A 23,122-nucleotide genomic window follows, 5' to 3' on the forward strand; every position below is an offset into this window, starting at 1 on the left:
CATTTCTTGTAATAGGAATAAAAGTGATCAAAAATATATTTTTGGGAAAAAAAATGTCAAACTAAAATAAATAAAGTAAAATGAACAATAAAAAAATAAAATAAAAATTAAAGCGCCCATGTCCCCATGTGCTCGCATGTGCCACACATGTGAGGTATCGCCGAGAATGTTAGAGCGAGAGCAATAATTCTAGTCCTAGACCTCCTCTGCAACTCAAAACATGTAACCAGTAAAAAAATATTTAAAGCGTCGCCTATGGGGATTTTTTAAGTAGCGACGTTTGGCGCCATTCAACGGGCATGTGCAATTTTGAAGAGTGACATGTTTGATATCTATTTACTCAGCATAAGTTCATCTTTCACTTTATGCAAACATTGGGCTAACAAGTGGTTAATAATAGAGCTTGCAGTCAGTAGTGTTAGGAGATAGTGCGTGCTGTCTGCGTGCTCTGTACCCAGTACATACCGCTATAATATAGGGCAGGCCCCTACTTTCAAACATCCAACTTACAAACATCTCCTACTTGCAAACGCAAGGAGACAGCAGCAAGTGAGATGAAAAAAGATGGACGACAAAACAAATTATACAGGGGTGATAACCCTTCCCTATGTTTTCCAAAAAGCTTAAAGATAGTTTTTTTGACTGGAGCTACACTTTAAAAATGTACCGGTTGAAAATGACAAACAGATTCAACTTAACACAACAAACCTACACAGTCCCTGTCTTGTTTGCACCGCCTGTATACTGCTGTTCTGAGTATATAGGGCCTGGGGGCCACACGCATTTCCTTTTTTTAATATGGGTACGGGGTTCCCCTTAATATGCGTACAAGACCCAAATAGGCTGGTAATGGGCAGGGAGGGCTACCCATGCCATGTTTCTCAATGATTTTCAACCATATTGCAGGAACCAGATATAACATTAAAACCGCAAGCAGTTTTAAATGGTGTTATTTCCGTTTAATGTCATTTTGTGCAGGGACTGTTCTAAACACGGGAAACACGTGGCACTTCACAGGCATACTACAGACACCCCGCAGGCACCATATTTAAAGGAATATTTCACTTTTTTTTTTTCACTTTAATCGTCATTAAAATCAGTGCTCCCGCCAAAACGGTAGTTTTTAAAACTTTTTTTTGCAGTGACCCATGTCCCCTGAGGCAGGAGGCAGGTCGCCAAACCCTTTTTAGGACACTATCTTGCATATTAGCCATTAAAATGAGCACTTTCCAATTCGAACGTTCGAGTCCCATAGACTTCAATGGGGTTCTAACGTTCATACCGAACGCGGGGGTCGTTCGCAAGTTCTGGTGCGAACCGAACCGGGGGGTGTTCGGCTCATCCCTACTGTGGATGATCCGAGAATGATTCATCTTGATGAAGGTCAGTGATTAAATGATTAGGTGGACAGGCGCACCCTGTGATCAGTAACAAAGCCACCAGCAGCACTGAAGGTGCGTTCCGAAAGAACGCTGGATGCAGGACAGGCCAGTAGCTCAATTGCATACTGGGCAAGCTCTGGCCAGTGATCCATCCTCAAGACCCAGTAAGCCAGAGGATTTTCGGTGGGAAAGGTGTCCAAGTCTGACCTTGCCCCTAGGTATTCCTGCACCATGTAAATCAGACGCTGGCGATGGTTGCTGGAACCGATCATACCTTGGGGCTGCGGACTAAAAAATTGTCTGAAAGCATCAGTCAGACGGCTACCTTCTCCACCGCTCCTTCTGACCGATGCCTCAGCAACACGTTGTCCAGGACCAGGAGTTTGTAACCTCCCAGTCTCTGGGAACGCGTTGCACAGACCTTTCTGCAAGGCCTCCCGGAGATGTCTCATCCTCTGCTCCCTCTGCGATGGCAAGATAAGGTCGGCAACCTTACCCTTGTACCGTGGATCAAGGAGAGTGGCCAGCCAGTAATGGTCCCTCTCCTTGATCCGAAGAATACGAGGATCCTTCCGCAGGCTTTGCAGGATCAGGGAGACCATGCAGCGTAGGTTAGCTGAGGCATTCGGTCCGGAGTCCTCTGGGTCACTAAGGACAACATGATCCGCAGCTACCTCCTTCCAGCCATGTACAAGTCCACGTGTTTCTTGGGACTGTAAATCATCCCTACAAGACTGCTGCTGCTGATGCTGAGTGCCAGCCTCCACCTCCATGCTGACACAATCATCCTCTTCCTCCTCATCCTTTTCCTGTGTGATGGGTGGCACAGCAGGAACACTGTCTGGATAAAGGGGCCCTTGAGAGGCAAGGAAGTCCTCCTCTTCCTGCCTCTGTTCTGCCTCAAGTGCCCTGTCCATTATTCCACGCAGCGTATGCTCCAAGAGGTGGACAAGAGGTACAGTGTCACTGATGCATGCACTGTCACTGCTCACCATCCTTGTGGCCTCCTCAAATGGTGACAGAACAGTGCATGCATCCCTGATCATGCCCCACTGGCGTGGTGAGAAAAAACCGAGCTCCCCTGACCCTGTCCTGGTGCCGTAGTCGCACAGGTACTCATTGATGGCCCTCTGCTGCATGTGCAGCCGCTGCAGCATGGCCAACGTTGAGTTCCACCTGGTGGGCATGTCACATATAAGGCGGTTCTTGGGCAGGTTCAACTCCTTTTGGAGCTCAGCCAGCCGAGCACAGGCATTAAATGATCGGCGGAAATGCACACAGACTACCCTGGCCTGCTTCAGGACATCCTGTAAGCCCGGGTACCTGCCCAAGAACCGCTGCACCACCAGGTTAAGGACGTGAGCTACACAGGGCACATGGGTCAGTTGTCCCTGTCGGAGGGCGGAGAGGAGGTTGGTGCCATTGTCGCAAACCACCATTCCTGGCTTAAGCTGGCATGGCGTCAACCACCTCTCGGCCTACCCCTGCAGAGCTGACAAAACATCCGCCCCAGTGTGGCTCCTGTCTCCCAAACAAACCAGCGCAAGCATGGCATGGCATCATTTTGCCTGCGTACTTGCGTAGCCCCTGGAACGCCTGCGGAGCACCGCTGGTTCTGAGGATAGAGCACTGGAAGAGGCCATGGAGGAAGAAGAAGAGGAGGGGGTGGAGGAGGTATGTCACAACCAATAGTAGCATTTTGGAGGCGTGGTGGCGGAACAACCTCCAACACTACTGCACCTTGTCCTGCATCCTTCCCAGCTGCCAGAAGAGTGACCCAATGGGCCGTGAAAGACAGGTAACGTCCCTGTCCATGCCTGCTAGACCATGAGTCAGCGGTAATATGCACCTTACCGCTGACTGCCCTGTCCAGCGAGGCAAGGACATTGCCTTCAACATGCCGGTAGAGAGCCGGAATCGCCTTCCATGAGAAAAAGTGGCGTTTGGGGACCTGCCACTGAGGAACCGCACATTGTACAAACTCACGTAAGGGGGCCGAGTCTACCAACTGAAAAGGCAGCAGTTGAAGTGCTAGCAATTTAGCCAAGCTAGCATTCAACCGCTGGGCATGTGGATGGCTGGGAGTGAACTTCTTTCGCCGGTCCAGCAGCTGGGGCAGGGACATTTGCCTGCTATAATCGGACGTGGGTGTACCGCTAGCAGAGTGCCCTGAAGCACTTGGCTGTGACACACCTAATTCTACACCTTCATTCCTCTCAGAGCAGGTTTCAGAGAGGACTGAAGGTCTAGTGGGGTTGGAGATGCCAGCTGATGAGGAGCAAGAAGAGGTCCGCTTTGTTCTTTGGTGTGGGTCTTTGAGGTACGCTTGCCAACGAGCTGCATGGCAGGTCAACATATGTCTGGTCAAGCATGTGGTGCCCAAGCGGCTGATGTTTTGGCCACGTGAGATACGCTTGAGACATATGTTGCAAATAGCAGCGGTGCGATCTGATGCACTCGTCTCAAAAAAGGCCCAAACCAAAGAACTTTTAGAATAACGCGCAGAGGCAGCGCTCTGCACAGGCGGAGCTCTGCGGTGTGATTCAGTCGGTGTGCTGCCCCTAAGCTGGCCCCCGGAGGGCATCCTGCCTCGTTGGACATGTGCCTCCTCCTCCTCCTCCTCTCTCCTACCAGGCACCCACGTGGAGTCAGTGCCCTCATCATCCCCTCCCTCTTCATCGCTGTAGCAAACCTGGCAATATGCTGCAGCTTTTGGAACATGACTGCCAGATTGCTGTCCTTCTTGAGCATCCCCTCTCTCTGCATTCACGCTACTGCCTTCCTCTAGCTGAGTGTCATCATCAGAGGCTACAAAACACTGGGCATCCTCCTGGAGCATGTACCCAACACTGTGCTCAAAGAGTTCAGGAGACTCCTCAGGAGGACGTGGTGGGTCTAGGGAAAGAGTCACTGATGATGACATTGAGAGGAGGAAAGACGATGCGTTGGCAGCTGCTTTGCTAGTACCCTAAGACTAGGTGAGAGAGGATGAGGAGGATGAAGAGGGCTTGGTCATCCACTCTACCAAGTCGTTGGCATGTTGCGGTTCAACATGTCCAGCTGCCGAAAAGAAGGACAAGCGTGTCCCATGGCCACGTGCTGATGACAATGCACCGCGTCCACGACCAGCACTGCTGTCTCTAGACACAGAGCCTGCTTGCCCTCTTTTATCAGCTCGCGCCTGTCTGCCTCTCCTTGCTGGCCTTCCAGACATGGTAATGGCCTGAAGGGAGTTGGGTAAAACAGCAGTTGGGTAGTGTATATTGTGCTGGAGGCACACAACACCCACTAACTCCTGCAGATGCCTTTATTATAGAACACCAGAGATAAAGGGGTATACTGTAATGGAGTCACACAACACCCACTAAGCCCTGCAGATGGCTCTATTACAGAACAGCAATAAAGGGTAGATACAGGTGTATATTGTGCTGGAGGCACAAAAACACCCACTAACTCCTGCAGATGCCTTTATTATAGAACACCAGAGATAAAGGGGTATATACAGATGTATACTGTGCTGTGCTGTGCTGGAGGCACACACAACTTCCAATAACTCCTGCAGATGGCAAGTGGGCTCAAATAGAGAAGAGCTATGTAGGTGGATATAGCGGTGTGTACTGGGTACAGAGCACGCAGACAGCACACACAAGCTCCTAACACTACTGACTGCAAGCTCTATTATAAAAGATAGATCACTAGCTATATAGGTGAGGTGAATATAGCGGTGTATACTGCGGTCAGGGCATGCAGACAACAACCACTACAGAAGAGCAAGATCGAAAATCGGCCGATAACGATCGGTGTATACTGTGTTAAAGGTACACAGAACACCCACTAACTGCTTCAGACGCCAACACACTACACAAGGCCGCCGCGCTGGCGGCCTTATATAGTGTGGGGCGTGTACTACACAGCCTGAGCTATGATTGGCCACAGGCATCCTGCCTGTGGCCAATCATGGCTCTGTTCGCTGCTGGCGCTATGATTGCCCAAGCATGCGGGGTCACAGTGCATGCTTGGCCAATCATGAGCCAGCAATGCACTGCGATGACGCAGTGCATTGTGGGCCGCGAGCGCCACACAAATTTGGCGCGAACGGCCCATAACGTTTGGAATTCGCCGAACGGGCGAACAGCCGATGTTCGTGTCGAACGTATGTTTGACTTGAACACGAAGCTCATCCCTATCTGTCAGTGTGAGGAGCGCCGATTAACAGCATTTTCACGTTTATATGTGACCGGCGGTTATTCGACACAGCTAATCACATTGTTAAAGAGCCGCGGCTCTTTACAGAGATCGGGGTTGCGCAGCGTGCAATAGCAACACAGCTTCAGCAGCAGATTAAAGTTTTGCAAAGGGCCAGCAAAAGCCCAGACCCGAATCCCATTGAAAATCTGTGCGGTGATCTGAAGAGGGCTGCGCACAGGTGATGCCCTTGCAATCTGACAGATTTGGAGTGTTTTTGCAAAGAAGAGTGGGCAAATATTGCTAAGTCAAGATGTGCCATGTTGATAGACTCATACCCCCCCCCAAAAAAAAGAGAGAGTGCTGTAATAAAATCAATAGGTGCTCCAACAAAGTATTTAAAGCGGTAGTAATCCCACACATTTAAAAGAAAAAAAACCCTGCAAGGGAAAGGTATAATGAGCTAGTATGCAATACTAGTTCATTATCAAATACTTACATCAGAATTAAGCCCCTGTATCGATGCCCGGTCCACGCTTAGGGAGCTGACATCTTGCCCTCGGGGGGGGGGGGGGGGGGGGGGGGGAGGGGTGTCTTCCGGGTTCGCAGCCCCAGCGCTCTGAGTGAGCTACAGCCGCGATAATGTCACTCCCGTGGAAAGGAGTTTTCTTCCTGGCAATGCTGCTGGCCCTTCAGAGCACATGCGCCGCCGACTTCAGCGGCTGCATGGATAGGGAATATCTCCTAAACCGTACAGGTTTAGGCGATATTAATTTTACCTACAGGTAAGCCTTATTATAGGCTTACCTGTAGGTAAAAGTGTAAAATTTGAGTATACAACAGCTTTAACCACTTACAGACCGGACCATTTGGCTGGTCAAAGACCAGACTACTTTTTGAGATTCGGCACCGCGTTGCTTTAACTGACAATTGCACGGGCGTGTGACGTGGCTCCCAAACAAAATGGACATCCTTTTTTTTCCCCATATAGAGCTTTCTTTTGGTGGTATTTGATCACCCCTGCGGTTTTTATTTTTTGTGCTATAAACAAAAATAGAGCGACAATTTTGAAAAAAAAACGCATTATTTTTTATTTTTGTTATAATAAATATCCCCCAAAAATATATATAAAAACATTTTTTTCCCTCAGTTTAGGCAGATACGTATTCTTCTACATATTTTGGTAAAAAAATAAATAAAATCGCAATAAGTGATTATGGATTGGTTTGCGCAAAAGTTATAGCGTTTACAAAATAGGGATAGTTTTATGGCATTTTTATTAATTTTTTTTTTTCCCTAGTAATGACAGCGATCAGCGATTTTTATTGTGACTGCGACATTATGGCGGACACACCGGACATTTTTGGGACCATTGTCAGTTATATATCAATCACTGCTATATAAATGCAGTGATTCCTGTGTAAATGACACTGGCAGTGAAGGGGTTAACCAGTGGGTGGCAGTGTAGGGCTTAAGTGTTCCTAGGGGTGTGTTAAGCCCCATACACACTATCAGATTTTCTGCAAATTTTTTCCTTCAGATTTACCAAAACCATGTAGTGCAAGGGCCTGCCTGACTGCATACAAATTGAAACTCCTAAGGTTTGACCTCATATTATATGGTTTTGGTAAATCTGAAGGAAAAAATCTGCAGAAAATCTGAGTGTGTATGGGGGCTTTACTAACTGTGGGGGGTTGGGCTTTCATTTAGTGAACACTGATCTCTGCTCCAATCACATGGAGCAGAGATCAGCGTCACTAGTTGCTAGGCAGACTGGAGAAATGCTGTTTACACTAATTTCTCCATTCAGCCGTCCCGTGAGACGATCGCGGGTATGCCCGTGGCGATCGAGTCTGCGGGACCCACGACTGGACTCATGGGGGTCCAGACCAGCACGCGAGCGCGCTACAGGGAAGCATTAAAGATTGGACGTCCCTGTACGCCAATAAATTACTGCCCGTGCCATTCTGTCGGCGTACATCAGCGTGCGCTGGTCAGGAACTGGTTAAATGGTGTGCACACTTAAAAGGTGGAAAAAGTTCTGAAATTATTGATCTTTGACTCTTTTTACATCACAGAAACCGGACATTTTAACAGGGGTGTGTAGACTTTTTATATCCACTGTATAGTGTGGGGCATGGACTTAGCCCCCTGAGCCATAACCCTGCCTTTGGCCAATCGTGGCTCTCACAGCAGATTGCACTTTCATTGGCCAAAGCATGCAGGTCAGGTGCATGCTTTGACCAATCAGCAGCCATCAATGCACTGCAATCTCGCAGTGCATTATGGGGCACTCCGCGGTGCTCGAATTTGCCGAGAACGACCCATATGCTCGGTTCTTCTGCGAACAATTACCGTATTTTTCGGACTATAAGGCGCACTTAAAAGCCTAAATTTTCTCACAAAATCGACCGTGCGCCTTATAATCCGGTGCGCCTTATATATGACCTGTTGACATCGCTGGAGTTCTTTGGTTAATGCACCCGGAATGATGGCAAGCACCGAATTAGTTTTCTTCACTTGGGCTTTAACAGTATCTGTCAGATGGGCGCGCATGGAGTCACAGATCAATAGGGATGGAGATTCGTGGAAAAAGCCACCCGGTCTCTTACCGTAAACCTCTCTCAGGTTGTTCTACTGCGTGACTGATAGCGATGAGTTTGAAATCCGCTTCGTAAGCATGTCTCTTAACAGGAGCCATTTTTGGGGCAGCGGGTATACCGTAGAAAATGAACGAATGAATGCGCACACCTCCTGACTAAGATGGCCGTAATGCCCAATCCAAGCAGTGCAGCTTCGTGGGACTACCAAAGCTAGGAAGCTGCACTGCTTGGATCGGGCATTACGGCCATCTTAGTCAGGAGGTGTGCGCATTCATTCGTTCATTTTCTACGGTATACCCGCTGCCCCAAAAATGGCTCCTGTTAAGAGACATGCTTATGATGCGGATTTCAAACTGAAGGCTATCAGTCATGCAGTAGAGCATGGAAATAGAGTAGCTGCGAGAGAATTCAACATTAATGAATCAATGGTACGGAAGTGGAGGAAGCAAGAAGATGCCCTGCGCCAGGTAAAGAAGACCAAACTGAGTTTCCGAGGAAACAAAGCAAGATGGCCACAGTTGGAGGACAAAATTGAACAGTGGGTTATTGAACAGAGAACCGCAGGTAGAAGTGTCTCTATTCGACTCAAAGCAACAGCGATCGCACGCGACATGGAGATCAACGACTTTCGAGGAGGTCCCTCTTGGTGCTTCCGTTTCATGAAAAGGCGGAATCTCTCTATCCGCACAAGAACCACTATGTCACAGCAACTGCCAAAGGATTACGAAAAAAAGCTGGCCATTTTCCGTACCTACTGCAAGAACAAGATCAATGAACAGAAGATCCGACCAGAGCACATCACCAACATGGACGAGGTCCCCCTTACCTTTGATATCCCTGTAAACCGTACTGTCGAGAGAACAGGGACCAGTACGGTATCTATACGCACTACAGGAAACGAGAAGTCATCCTTCACTGTAGTTCTCGGTTGCCAGGCTAATGGCCAGAAACTACCACCCATGGTAATTTTCAAGAGGAAGACTCTGCCAAAAGAAAAGTTTCCGGTTGGCATCATCATCAAGGCTAACCCGAAGGGCTGGATGGACGAGGAGAAGATGAGTGAGTGGCTGAGAGAGGTTTACGTCAAGAGACCGGGTGGCTTTTTCCACGAATCTCCATCCCTATTGGTCTGTGACTCCATGCGCGCCCATCTGACAGATACTGTCAAAGCCCAAGTGAAGAAAACTAATTCGGTGCTTGCCATCATTCCGGGTGGATTAACCAAAGAACTGCAGCCACTAGATATAGGTGTCAACAGGTCATTTAAAGTTAAATTGCGAGCTGCGTGGGAGCATTGGATGACAGAAGGCGAACACACATTCACCAACACAGGGAGGCAACGCCGGGCGAGTTACGCCACTATCTGCCAGTGGATCGTGGATGCCTGGGCGAAGGTATCAGTCACCAGTGTAATCCGAGCTTTCAAGAAGTCCGGAATTATCACTGAACAGCTAAGTACCGGTACCGATGACAGCAACGAGACTGACTCGGATACTGATGAGAATGATGAGAGGGATACGGGCGTGCTTGATGCCGAAATCGCCCAATTGTTAAACTCAGACACTGAAGATGAAGAATTTGATGGATTTGCGGGAGAAGAATAAAGTGAAAAAGTGAGTGTCTGGTTTTGTACGGTATTCACCGGTAACTGAACAGTGTTAAGAGTTATTGAAGAATAAAGTGAAAAAGTGAGTGTCTTGTTTTGTATTTAACTGAACAGTGTTAAGAGTTATTGTTATAGACCATTTTATGGTTATTGCTAAAGAGTTGAATAAAATTTGACTTACAGTACCGCATCCGAGTTGTGTTTCATTAAATGCGCCTTATAATCCAGTGCGCCTTATAGTCCGATGCGCCTTATATATGGAAATATCCATTTTATCAGCCGGTCGTTGCTAGTGCGCCTTATAATCCGGTGCGCCTTATAGTCCGAAAAATACGGTACTGACATCTGAACTCTACATCACTTACTACTGACCCGATTTACTTACTCCCGAACTTTGCATTACCTACTACTGACCACCCCCCCACTCTGCGTCACATACACCTGAACCTTTAACTCTGTCATCTACGACTGACCACCAAACTCTGGGTCATCTACTCCTGATCTTTGCATCACTTACTACTGAACCTGTGTGTCACATATTAATGAAACTCTGCATGTCTTTAAGCTATGGCCAATATTCAGTGCAATGAAACCCACACAAATTCCGCCACAGCATATTGTGCAAGCTACATTTTTTCTTTCAGACATGAGTGTCCAACATATTATCCTGTACACAGGCCCACTGCTGTCTGCCGGGTCCCCTGCCATACTGCATTGTGAACACTGGGGGTCACACGGTTGGCAGATACCGTGCATTGGGGGCCTTTTTTAAAGGCAACACCTATTGTAATTGTGGCAAGTTGACCACTGTATGCACCCCCTTTAACTGTCACTTTTGCTGGACAGTTTGGTCTGTTAAAAAAATAAAATAAAAAAAAAAAAGTGGAAATTATCGTATCTACTAGATAATTAAATTATATTATGGCGGGGGAAGGAAAAAAAAACAAAGACTTCTGTGTTAATGCTTGTAATTGCATAACATATACATATACATACATATATATATATATATATATATATATATATATATATATATATATATATATATATATATATATATATATATATATATATAAAAAAAAATCATCTTTTCCCTAATTACACTTTAACTTACATGTATGCTTTTGACATGTGATGCAGAGGGAACAGAACACAGAACCCCAGCACTGCAATATGACAATGCTAACTACTAAGTCACTGTGCTACCCCAAGAAAGGATCAGACATCTGTATTGGCTAAGAAGCTGCCAAGTTTAATGTTAGAACATGTTACAATTAGATGATGCAAGTGCTCAAAAATACCAGTACGCGGTGTAGAGGAAAAAAAAAAAAGGAAAATGTTAAATAAAACACTTTTGTAGAGTATCTTTAAAACAAAGTAACAAATAAAAATCTATAAATATATTGCAGTTCATGAAGGTGGAAGAAAGTAGGTCCAGCAAAAGCTGTGGAACTAAAAGGCCCAGCTTGACAGGTGTTTTTCTATGAATCAGACTGAAATACATGATGGCTTCATCCATGTATAATGAACACTGTTCAAAAAGCAAAACACCACTGCCTGGATGGTATGAACACTGGCTAACACTCATATCTTCTGTGCAGCAAATCTGGCATTTTTTTCTATTTTGCCAGAGAAAAAAAAAAAAAAGCATAATTTCAGTTGCTTGTGTGTACTTAAAGGGGCTCTCCACTTTAATGATGGGAAGAGAGAGATGACTTTGTATACACATGGAAGAGACCCCCCTTTTTCCTGCTCCACACAATATCAACAGTTGAATCCTTGTGTAGGCTGGGGTAAATAACTAATCAAGACTGACAGTGCCAATACATGGACCCAGGCTGTACCCACCAGATCCCATGTGTCGTGTTGGACATAGAGGCAGGTTATTTCACATAGAACAGTGATGGCGAACCTTGGCACCCCAGATGTTTTGGAACTACATTTCCCATGATGCTCAACTACACTGCAGAGTGCAGGAGCATCATGGGAAATGTAGTTCCAAAACATCTGGGGTGCCAAGGTTCGCCATCACTGACATAGAAGCTAGTGTGCTGTTAAAGTGCATCCAAAGTTAGAACTTTTTTTCATTATTAAATTGTGGAAGCACCCGTCAGATTAGTATTTCTCTATGTCCACTATGGAGAGATTCACCCTCTTTGCCAGGTAACCACTCATCGCAGATGCCAAAAATTCTTCCAATGGGGACATCTGTTCCTTTGTGAGAACGAAAAATAATTATATGCAATACTAATGGTTAAATTACAATATTAAGTGCTTATATGCGCTTAGGCTTTTTATAAAACAGGTTCACTTACTAGAAATTACTTTGACATGTTTTAGTCAGTCAATCATACCTGGCAAATGTACAAGATTTGAGACATTTGAGACAAAAAAAAGGCATACTTTGCTTAACACTTGTTTTGTCTAAGCCTAACTCCAGGTTACACTTAGAAGAATTTTTTTATTTTTATTTCAGAACCATACTTAACTAGGTGGATGCAGCATCAGTCCCATACACCTCTAAGACAGCATCCTAAACAGAGAGCTGGTGACCGTCAGTCACCACTCTCTACTCCGTACCCCCCCCAACTTTTTCATGTCCTAATCCTTACTTTTACTTTGCAACTTTTCCAAAGAAAAGCTTAAAACCTTTCATCGTGAGCAGAAGATTGTTGTTTACAATGTCAGTTATGTCTCACAGGAGGCAGGTTTCAGTTTCTGTTCTGTAGACCCAACAGGAAGCTAAAAGGAAAGCAAAAGCCAAGATGGAGATTTACTATCACTTCATGTTGGGACTTGAGTGCAGGGAGTGAAAGCCCCGTACTGGAAAACAATCAGCAGAAAAAATAAAATTCACCATTCTTTGTTAAAAATGCAAAAACACTTGGACTTTAGTTCTACTTTAAGAGTTTTTTGATGGTCAAGAACACGCATTATCAGACTCTCCGACCCTGGGAAGATTTTGTAGGTGGAAACTTGCCCCAGCGCTGCAGATAATACTTCCTGCAAATAGCGACAGTGATGTTTACTGGCTACGATTGGGTTTCTGATCCCTTGAACTAGAGGAGTCACATTCATTTTTGTAAAAGATGATTGCTTAATGGCTAATACTTGTTGCAAAATTTACATGGCTCTATACACTTCATTCAGTAAGGCTCATGGAATGTCTACAGTCAGTGATATCAGTTCTTCTGGTGCAGAGACAGTAGTCTGTGTTGCTGTATGAGGGGGTCAAAGTCTAGATTTCAACAGAAACACCCTTTTCATTTGTATTACCTACCTAAAAATAGAAAATGGTTACATAACAGTCAGTAAAGGCACAACACACCTAAGAACACCACCTTTTACAAAGCCTTTCTTAAAAAAGTTGTATGCCCTGAACCCCCCCCCCCCCCCAAAAAACCTGTAAAGGCAAAAGGCATAATGAGCTAGTATGCACCTTGCTCATTATGAAATACCTAAAACAAAGCACTCCTGGTCACCACTGAGGGAGCCAACAAGTTCCCTCTGCGCTTCTTCTGTGTTCGCGGCTCCGGGGATGTGAGTGGCCAAAGCCGCAATGACGTCAGTCCCTCACATGCACGTGGGAGTTCTCTTTCCGGCAACACCTGCCAGACCTTCAGAGCGCATGTGCCGCTGATGTCAGCGGCTGCATGCAAGGTGAATATCTCCTAAACCGTAAAGGTTTTCGATATTCATTTTACCTACAGGGAAGCCTTATTATAGGCTTCCCTGTAGGAAGACCAAAAAGTTGAGGGAGGGGTATATAACCGCTTTAAAGGTTTTTCACCTTAATGCATTCTATGGGGTGGGTGTCGGGGGTGGGTTCGGGTGTCTGTATCAATGGACGCAGCAGCAGGACTTATGTCCCCAGGGAAATCCACTTTCCACAGGGGCACCTGATGAAGAAATAGGGGGTCTGTAGCACAGTTGGGGGACCCCAGAAGAGGAGGATCAGGGCTGCTCTGTGCAAAACCATGGAGCAGGTAAGTATATGCATGTTTTTTTTTTTTTTAACAAAAACAACAGTTTACAAGCACTTTAAATAATTTGTTTGGACCACTCTAGCCCAAATGAACTATGTCCACATCCAAGTGATGCAGTCGCTGTCAGCACTGTATCAATGTTACAGCATCAGCTACATACAGTATGCAGTGCTGTGTTCTAGCAGCAGTGCAGGGACTTCCCATTTTTATGAATGAATACAAGGCTTCTTCTGATTGGTTGAGATGAAAATCATGTCATCATCCACGTATCACTCCACCTCAGCCAGTCAGAGGAAGCCTTGCATGTGTTAAAAATTCAAAGCCTGTGAATTGCTGAAAAGCACTAGGATTTTTTTTCAGCAGCAGACAGAAGTCCTTGCACTGCTGCCAAAACCCAGCATGCTGTAACTGATGCTACAAGAGTATGATACAGCATCAGAATAATAATAATAAAAAAAATAAAAATAAAGTTTGCTTGGGCCACTTGGCCCAAATATAGTTTTGCTCTGTGAAAATTTAGCTTCCCTGTCCTCCTCCTACAGTGCTCTATATTGGCAGAATTGAGTAACAGCCACACCCCTCTGCACAAGTGTCCTCATACTGAGGAAGCGCATCTGAGCAGGACTGCTACTGACAGATTCAGTGAAAATTCACTATAAGCAGAGCACCAAAACTAAAAAACGCTATTTAATTCATTTTTAATATTTAAAAAGAAGACTCCCCCATCCATGTCTCTATGCTTCATTTTGTTGAAAAATCACATTGAAAAAAAAAAAACCCTTAGCATTTCTGAACATGGCCATCTTGAGTAAAGGCAGATTATTCATGTAGCATATATCTGCCCTTAGCTCAAACATGCATGAGAGAGTGCTTAGCTGAGAAAAGCCCTCTTCCCTTCTGAAGACTTCTGGGATTTAGGACACCATTTGCCTAGGCAAGAAACCTGAAAATAACTGAGGAAATGTAAAAAAAAAAAAAAAAGAAAAAAAAAAAAAGTTTAAAGTAAATATTATATACTTTCCTGTCCATTTACTAATGCTAGCACCACAAGGATAGGATTAAAAATAACAAATATTAAACTGAAGCTTCACTTTAATACTGAGGGCACTGGGTCAACCCGTGGAGCTCACTGGACTGCCAGTCATATTTAGATACCTACACAACTGGGGCAACAAGGAACTGAAAAATAGGATTAAGAATATAAAGGCTGCGAGTACAATGTGACAGATGCAGAGCTTGCAAGTCAAAAAACATGTTGCTAGAGCATGTTTAATAATATTTAGCTTCAAGGTTACTTTTAAAGCAAGACCATCATTTGCATGTGTACCATAAACTGATAAAATTGAGCAAGATTGTCTCATTCATGTGCTGGTCGCTGTAGGCAACTTTCTATCCTCCAGAGCTCAGGCACTCTCCCACATTCACTGACTAACGTGGGCACCTCAATGACCTCATGAATGATGCATTGCAGGACATGGGCACAAGATGCCAATGCCTCCAGAACCCAATCACACAGTTCTGGTAGTTTAAAGTACAAGTTCAAACACTACCTTAAAGGAAGCTCATACGGAAGAAATACAGAGCCGCCATCCCTGATGTCTCCTGAAAAATGATTGCCTGCCTGTCAAACTGACTTTCATACAAGTATGCAGATCAGTTGTTGTGACCTCAGCCTGATTTTGATCATACTTGTTTTGGACCAGTAACCCAGTACTGTAACCAAAGAGGGTCAGGAAAATAGCATTTTCCAAAACAACTCAGCAATGGTACTATACATATATCTTGCAGTAGAAGATTTTTAGGAGCACTTATCTTCCAAACAGAGGAGACAGTGCAATAAACATCAGCATTGCAACTCATGTTAGAGAAGAGAAAGAGGGATTCTGGTTATTGGTTATTATTACTGGTTATTGCACAATGGTCTGATATTAAAGTGCCTTTAGAGACTCTGTGGCAGAACTGGTGGCAAGGGCCCATGCTGATTGCTGAAAGCACTGGAGCAAAACTGGGCAGGAATTAGAAGTTCTGTAATTACATTAGTGATGCAGACACCTGTTATATTTGCTGGCTCTCCAATAATCATATCCCAGTAAAAGGGATGTTTTTTCATCGACGCCTCCACTTTAAAAAAAAAAAAAAAGGTCACTTCTCTTCAACAGTCTTTTCAGTACTGGGCAAACTGTGCTAGCCTGAATAATCGGCAAGTTGTCTTACACAGAGCATTGCTGTGGAGAGTTTTACTGAAAGATCTCTGCCTATGTTCTCCTCCTGCAGCAGAAGTTGCACGCCTCCCACTGCATTTTCCACAGTGGAAATAAATTCAGCAAACTGGGGTAAAAAGAAGGCCTCTCTTCATAATGCTGCAGAGGTGGTAGAGCTGGGAACCCACTGCTGAGCTAAAAGAAACAAGTTCAGCTTGCTCCTAAGGCTAAAATACCATTATCCACATTGGTGGTTTCATCCTAGAAATGATCCACTAACCAACGAACCAGAGATTTGGGGAGCTTTTGTTAATAAATAAGACACTGTGTGAACTGGTAGTCTGAAACCTGCTAAGGTTACCTAAATGATGTGAGTTGTGTTAAACCTGAACATAGAAAAATGTTAAAAAACAAAACACACATGTTCTTTGAACCCACAGCAACCATCATATTGTTCCTTCTATATTACTATTGCAAAAGGGTAGGATTAAAAGGTTAATGGTTGCTACAGGGAACAAGTACAGTTCTTTCAGAAGCTTTGAATCACAAAGTCCAATAATACTGGGGAATTTCTACCCATGCTGGAATGTACAATGGCCAGATCTGTGCTGCTACATTTAATGTGTTGAGAGATTTCCACAAATCTGAACTTCCTGCTCCCTAAGCTAGGATGGCAGCAAAGATTCAACAATTTTTCTCCTTTATAAAATACAAAAGTCTGAGATGCAGAGTTAGGATTTTTGGGCCAGTAAAGTGGTCAGTCTGATTTTTCCATCCATTGAGGCTGTTAGGCAAGTGCCACATTCCACCGCTGTACTCCAGTCCACTGTGACGACAGGGGCCCTGTGTCCACCCAGAGACAGGCAGTTCTCTAATGTACTACCATCACTGTTAAGCTGCAAAGGAAAATAATTTACAAGAATTAATTAGTTTCTGATTTACCTGCTCAGATATAATTTTCATGGTATTGTATCTTACTTTACAGTGGACAATTTAAAACGTGCAAGCATGAAAACAAATTTAGACAATTTACAATATACGTTTTCAGAAAAGCTCCTTTTATCATTAAAAAAATCCATCCTTCACGTCCAGTACAGTAACTTTGCCTAGGCTGCAGTTATGCCCTCAGTGTGTTCCAGGCAGCCATGAAGGATTTTCTCAGCGTTACAGAATGCAACATTGTAACTTTGTAGCAAGTCACAAGGCCAGAGACTGTAGCAGGGGCTAAGGCCAAATTCATAAGGGGCGGTTTGTTGCGTGCTCAATGCTGGCACACAATTGTTGTCTATTAGAGCACACAGCTGCATAGACAGAGCTGCTGTGTCACAAAATGACATGGGCATTCAGGAACCTGAACACAGATGTCATATTGGGGCTCTGTCTGTGCAGCTGCATCTTTCAATAGAGAAAAGGGGGAAGCCGGCATGGGGATGCACGCAACACCTATGCAGGTCTTACACTGGGTATGCAGATAATCACCCCGTGTGAATGGAGCCCAATAAGTGTTAGATATAGTATTTATTAGAACGGCACAGTATCTAAAGCCAAAACTTGTTTTGTTTTATGTTGATATTTAAAAAAGGGAGACGTTTCCTCACTCCTTTCACAAGGCGTGAAAGAAAACCTCAATAGGAGAAAAAAAGTTTAAAAAAAATGCCCCTCCCACTAGTTCTGTTCAGCATGTATTGCTTAGAAAGGCAGATGTGCATCACTAAGGCTAAAAAAAAAAAAAAAAAAAAAAAAAAAAAGGGGTATGTAATGCCCTCTGTCTATCCAATATAATGCATGTGCTTCCACTATGAAAGCTCTCAAAATTTAGAGTTAGGACTAAATAGGTAGGATGCCTTGGTGCATTTGCAAATGTGCAAACCCGTACTTTTACGCTCATTTGTCTGACAGGTATCCTGTTCCCACTTCTGAGAGTCTTGGCACAGCGCATCACGTCACAGCTTGGCTCCCTCCTCTCCGCCGCCGGGCCAGTAGGACAGCGCAGCGGTGCCTCGCATGTGCACAGTCGGGAAGTTGTAATGCTACACTGCCGGGTTCCGCAGCTGATGAAAACATCGCTGGACTTTAGGACAGATAAGTGTCTCATTATTAAAAGTCAGCAGCTGCAGTATGTGTAGTTGCTGGCTTTCAATTTCTGCAGGGGTGGGCAGAACTCCCCTTTAAGCTGGGAATTTTCTTTGGTTTTGTTTGACATGCATCACCCTTTCATGTGCTTCTTGCTGCAAAGGCAAGTTATAGATGTGGGCAATACTGGTGAGGGGATGCACTGGACACCTTTCTTGCCATTGTGCTATATGCTGGGTGTCCAGTGTGCCCCTCTGCCTTTAAGGAGGGGTGGGCTCCCTCCAGGCTAACCTGCCCTCTGCCTATCCATTATAATGCATGTGCTTCTACTACTACTGGCTCTCAAAAATTTAGAGTTAGGACAGCAGATGATACTGGGTTGTCAAGAAATGGATCTGTAGCTTACATATGTATTTACAAATGTAACCCCTGTTTTTAGCGCATACTGTTATAAGGATAATTCGGTTGGTTGGGAATTTTCTTTGTTTTGTTTGACATGCGTCGCCCTTCCATGTGCTCCTTGCTGCAAAGGCCAGTTATAGGTGTGGGCAGTGGCCAGTTTGTACTTATTGCATGAAAAGGGGTAAAGGGAAAAGTTTTATATATATGACAATGCTGACCTATAAAGCACCAGAATGTCACAAAAGAGATAAATGTGATAAAAAGAGGATCACCTTATAGATAACTCCTCCATTACTTGAGCAGGTGAGCATGTAATTGCCTTCTGAGTCAAAAGCAAAGAGCCTGCCCCTGGGAAACTGGACTTGCTTGTAGCCACTGTAACCGGAGAGCATAAATGGGCCGGTGGCATCAGATGGCAGTGAATATTCTGAAACTTTCTGACCACTCTTGTGAATATTCCACTGGATGAACTGTAAGGCAAAAGGGGGGGGGGGGGGGGGGTTGGCGAAATCGTTATAAAACGGAGACACAGGTAGTATGCCCGCACAGGCAGTATGCCCACACATGCTGTATTATCATGCACAATACAGCTCACAGCCTCCACTCAAATGCTCACCTTCCCGTCTTCTCCGATGCTGTACACGGCATTCTCATCATAGCTGAAGTCAACAGAATAAACTTCCCCCTTATGTGCCTTCCAGCTCATGGCGCACTGATGCTGCTGCATGTCTAAGGGAAGAAAGACAATCATAGTTTGCAACACAAAGTCCACCAGAACTACAAGGGCTCATTCAGATGTATCTAATGCATTGTTATACCTTAAAGAGTGCATGTTAACAAATGCTATAATGCGTGTTACAAGAGTTGCATTATAGATGAATTCCAGATTTCCCCTGCCCCCACACTAGAGCTGTACAATTGTTAAAAAAAATTGTGATCTCGATTCAACCCCTCTGACAATCTCTATTGCAGAGTTTGCCGATTCTTTCATATAACAAGTGGAGAGAGACTTATCTGCTCTCTCAGCTGTCAAAAGAAAACATCTGGGCAGTATGCCAAGTTTTTAACCACTTAAGGACCGCCTCATGCGGATGTACGTCGGCAGAATGGCATGGCTGGGCACAAGCACGTACCTGTACGTTGCTCTTTAAGTGCCCAGCCGTGGGTCGGGAGCGCGCCGCCGCCACGCTCCCGACCCAGTCCTGAGCTCCGTGACCTTTGCTGCGGGACCAGCAAACTCGATCGCCGCTGGTGTCCCGCGATCGGGTCACAGAGCTGAAGAACGAGGAGAGGTCTGTGTAAACAAACCTCTCCCCATGCTTCCTACTGTGGCCGTCACCGATCGTCTGTTCCCTGATATAGGGAAAGACGATCAGTGACGTCACATGCCAGGCCACGCCCCCCTACAATAAAACACACACATAACACCTACACTGCCCCCTAGTGGTCAACTCCTTCACTGCCAGTGTCATTTACACAGGAATCAGTGCATTTAAATAGCACTGATTGCTGTATAAATGACAATGGTCCCAAAAATGTGTCAAAAATGTCAGATGTGTCTGCCATAATGTCGCAGGCACAATAAAAATTGCTGATCACCATTACTAGTAAAAAAAAAAAAAAAAAAAAAAAAAAAAGATATATATTAACCCCTTCCCACTGAGCGTACGCAGATGTGCGTACTCGGCTTCCGGGGGGTATACCGGGATGATGCCCGCACCTGCAGGCATCATCCCCGTACCGTTTTTTTACAGCGGGCGATTGGCTTTCCAGCCATAACAACCGAAGCGGCTAAAAGTCGCTCGGCTGTTATGCCGGAGGAGCAGGAGGGGACATCCCCCCCTCCCGCCGATGTTACCGGTGCTCCCGCTCGTTTGGGAGCACAGATTCGCGATCCGACGCCTCCGGCTGCTGGGGAGGAACTGGAACGAAGCTGTAAGCGGCTTCGTTCCAGTCTCCTCATAGTAAACACGGAAGCGACGTCACTTCCCGTTTACTCGGCTGCCAATGGCGCCGGTTTTAAAAAGATATACGGTATTCAGAATCGCCTTTTTCACCAATCTGAATACTTTGAAGTGTAAAGGAGGGGTGGGGGGTCTTTTAGACCCCCGATCCCTCCATAAAGAGTACCTGTCACCACCTATTACTGTCACAAGGGATGTTTACATTTCTTGTGACAGCAATAAAAGTGATCAAATATTTCTCTCTCTTTTTTTTTTTTAAAGCAATTTATTCATTTTCAAATAAAAAAAAAAAAGATTTTTTTTTTAAAGCACCCTGCCTTTAAGTCGTGCTCGCATATGTAAACGGTGTTCAAATCACACATGTGAGGTATCGCCGCGATCGTCAGAGCGAGAGCAATAATTCTAGCACTAGACCTCCTCTGCAACACTAACCTGGTAACCGTAAAAAAAAAATTAAAGCGTCGCCTATTCAGATTTTTAGGTACCGTACTTTGTCGTCAATCCACGAGTGTGTGCAATTATAAAGTGTGACATGTTTGGTATCTATTTACTCGGCGTAACATTATCTTTCACATTATGCAAAAAAATTGGGCTAATTTTACTGTTTCGTTTTTTTAATTCATGAAAGTGTCCCTTTTCCCAAAAAGTTGCGTTGAAAACACCGCTGTGCAAATACCGTGTGACATAAAATATTGCAACAATCGCCGTTTTATTCTCTAGAATCTCTGCTAAAAAAATATATATTATGTTTGGGGGTTCCAAGTAATTTTCTAGCAAAAAATATGGATTTTAACTTGTAAACACCAAATGCCAAAAATAGGCTTAGTCATGAAAGGGTTAATAAAAACTATTCTTCTGTTTACAGAAAATGTAGACACGCCCTATTATCTGCTCAGCACCAGGGTTCTCTCAGGACCCAAAATAGTCTGCTGGCAATGAGAGGATCAGTCGATGCTGGCACCCAGAGGAGCCATTAAGAAACCTAGACTGCAGATTCCACAAAGTAGGCTTTAAGGCAGTACACAATGAATTCAACACACCAGAATTCAGTGAAAATTGTATCTGCACAATTTTTTCTGATGCAGCATATAGAAGCAAGTTACCATTGTGGATTACTGCTTTATGGTGTCATTCCAACTGCAGTACATGTGTTGCTGTGCATTATAGTAATGTGCTTAAAATGTTTTACCACTGAGCAACAGTGTTAATAGGCCCTTACAGTAATAGGCATGGTCTTTGAAAGTTGAGCTACTTTTGTCACCGCCCCATGTTTGCATATAAATGTCAATGGAGAACCCACCACAGGTTACCAATAATGAATATTACAGTAAAGAGTACTCCTCATGGAAATCTCACAGGCCAGCGACATAACAAAAAAAAATAAAAAAAAAATAAAAAAAACTCCCACAATGCAATGTGGATGAAAAGAAATGAAACACACCCCTCTCCACCTAAGAGGATATATGTTGCGGGTGCACTTACATATTCAAGCATCTTTTTCTTTGTTGTAGACAAAAGAAATTTCCTATCACTTCCTGTCCCAACAACGAGGTGCACTTGTTCCAACATGGCTAGAGATAGCAAATGAACACCCGACAGAGTTCAAATCCTCCCCCACTCTGTCCAACGCTAAATAAAAAGTCTGAGCTTGAGTTGTGCTTTAAGGGTATGTGTTTGGTTTTTTTTTGTTAGAGAAGAGGTTAGATCACCTGTCAAGATTCATTGCTCTTCTTCCCAGAAGGGGGACACAGACAGCAAACAGCAGGCAGGTCACCAGAATACAATGTAGCCTATAAACCAGGGCATCTATTTGTAACAAACCAAAAGTACGATATTTCAGGGCCACTGCCTTAGAAAATCATAAAACAGCTACAAGATGTAAAATAGCCCAAACAACCAATCACAACCCTGGGGTTGTGACTGGTTGGTTGGGGCTATTTAAATCTTGCAGGCATTTTATATAATTTAAGCTTATAAGGTCTAATATTAGATTGCAAACAATACCATAGAACAGTCAATGGGTTCCAGGAACTCACCCTTTTTCAGGGCTTAAAGGCTAAGAAGGCCAAGTTCAGTGTTGCAAAACAGGGAAAAACATGCATTTTATAAGACCATGTTACACCCTAGATACATGGTTCAAAAGGTGAACTCAGCCTTTACACATAATAATTATAACGGGTATAGGATAAATCATTCACTCTCCTTACCACCCACCCCCCTGGTTGGCCCTTAAACTACATAGATGCTGCTGGCAAGTCTAAATGAGATTGTACAAATAGACTAATGTACGTGGCCAGCTTTCGGTTTAGAACATTTTTAACAACATACCAAACAATCTGATAACGCCATCTGCAGCCCCGGTCACAAGTAAGTTGCCATTGTGATTGAATGATGTGCAGTTCACAGCGATGGGTGCAGGTTCCAGGGAGAACTGAAGCTGGAGAGATAATGGAATACATACTTGGTGTCTGAGGTTACTGAGATTTGCATCTGTACCTAATAAAATTTGGCATTGTGGCAAAAACTAAAGCCAGGTTTTCACTAAACCATGAATTGCATTCTTAGATCTAATTATATGTCTAATCTGCTGTGTATTCTGGTGAGGTCTGAGATGTCAGTTATAACTAGAAAACGTCAATTATTTGTCTCCTAGTGACTTAAAACAGGATCATGCAGGCAATGGCCCACAAATATCAAAGTTCGGCAACCGTGGATTGATA

At 44.5% G+C, this 23,122-nt stretch overlaps 1 protein-coding gene across 1 annotated transcript in view; it reads right to left on the reverse strand.

Annotated features, from left to right (window-relative positions):
* Positions 1-11,007: 11,007 nt before the first annotated feature.
* The window catches only part of WDR91 (WD repeat domain 91), an 86,212-nt gene continuing 74,097 nt past the window's right edge, over positions 11,008-23,122 (reverse strand). Inside the window, exons 13-16 of the mRNA XM_077469188.1 lie at positions 22,731-22,839; positions 19,055-19,167; positions 18,711-18,908; positions 11,008-16,859 (exon numbers count right to left, since the gene is read on the reverse strand). Of these exons, the coding sequence (XP_077325314.1) occupies positions 16,695-16,859; positions 18,711-18,908; positions 19,055-19,167; positions 22,731-22,839 (585 nt within the window). The 3' untranslated portion in view covers positions 11,008-16,694. The remainder of the gene's footprint in view (positions 16,860-18,710; positions 18,909-19,054; positions 19,168-22,730; positions 22,840-23,122) is intronic.

The sequence above is a fragment of the Lithobates pipiens genome, unplaced genomic scaffold, assembly GCF_037356315.1.
Source record: "Lithobates pipiens isolate NorthernLeopardFrog02 unplaced genomic scaffold, aLitPip1_a1.2 Scaffold_8, whole genome shotgun sequence".
Classification (NCBI taxonomy): domain Eukaryota; kingdom Metazoa; phylum Chordata; class Amphibia; order Anura; family Ranidae; genus Lithobates; species Lithobates pipiens.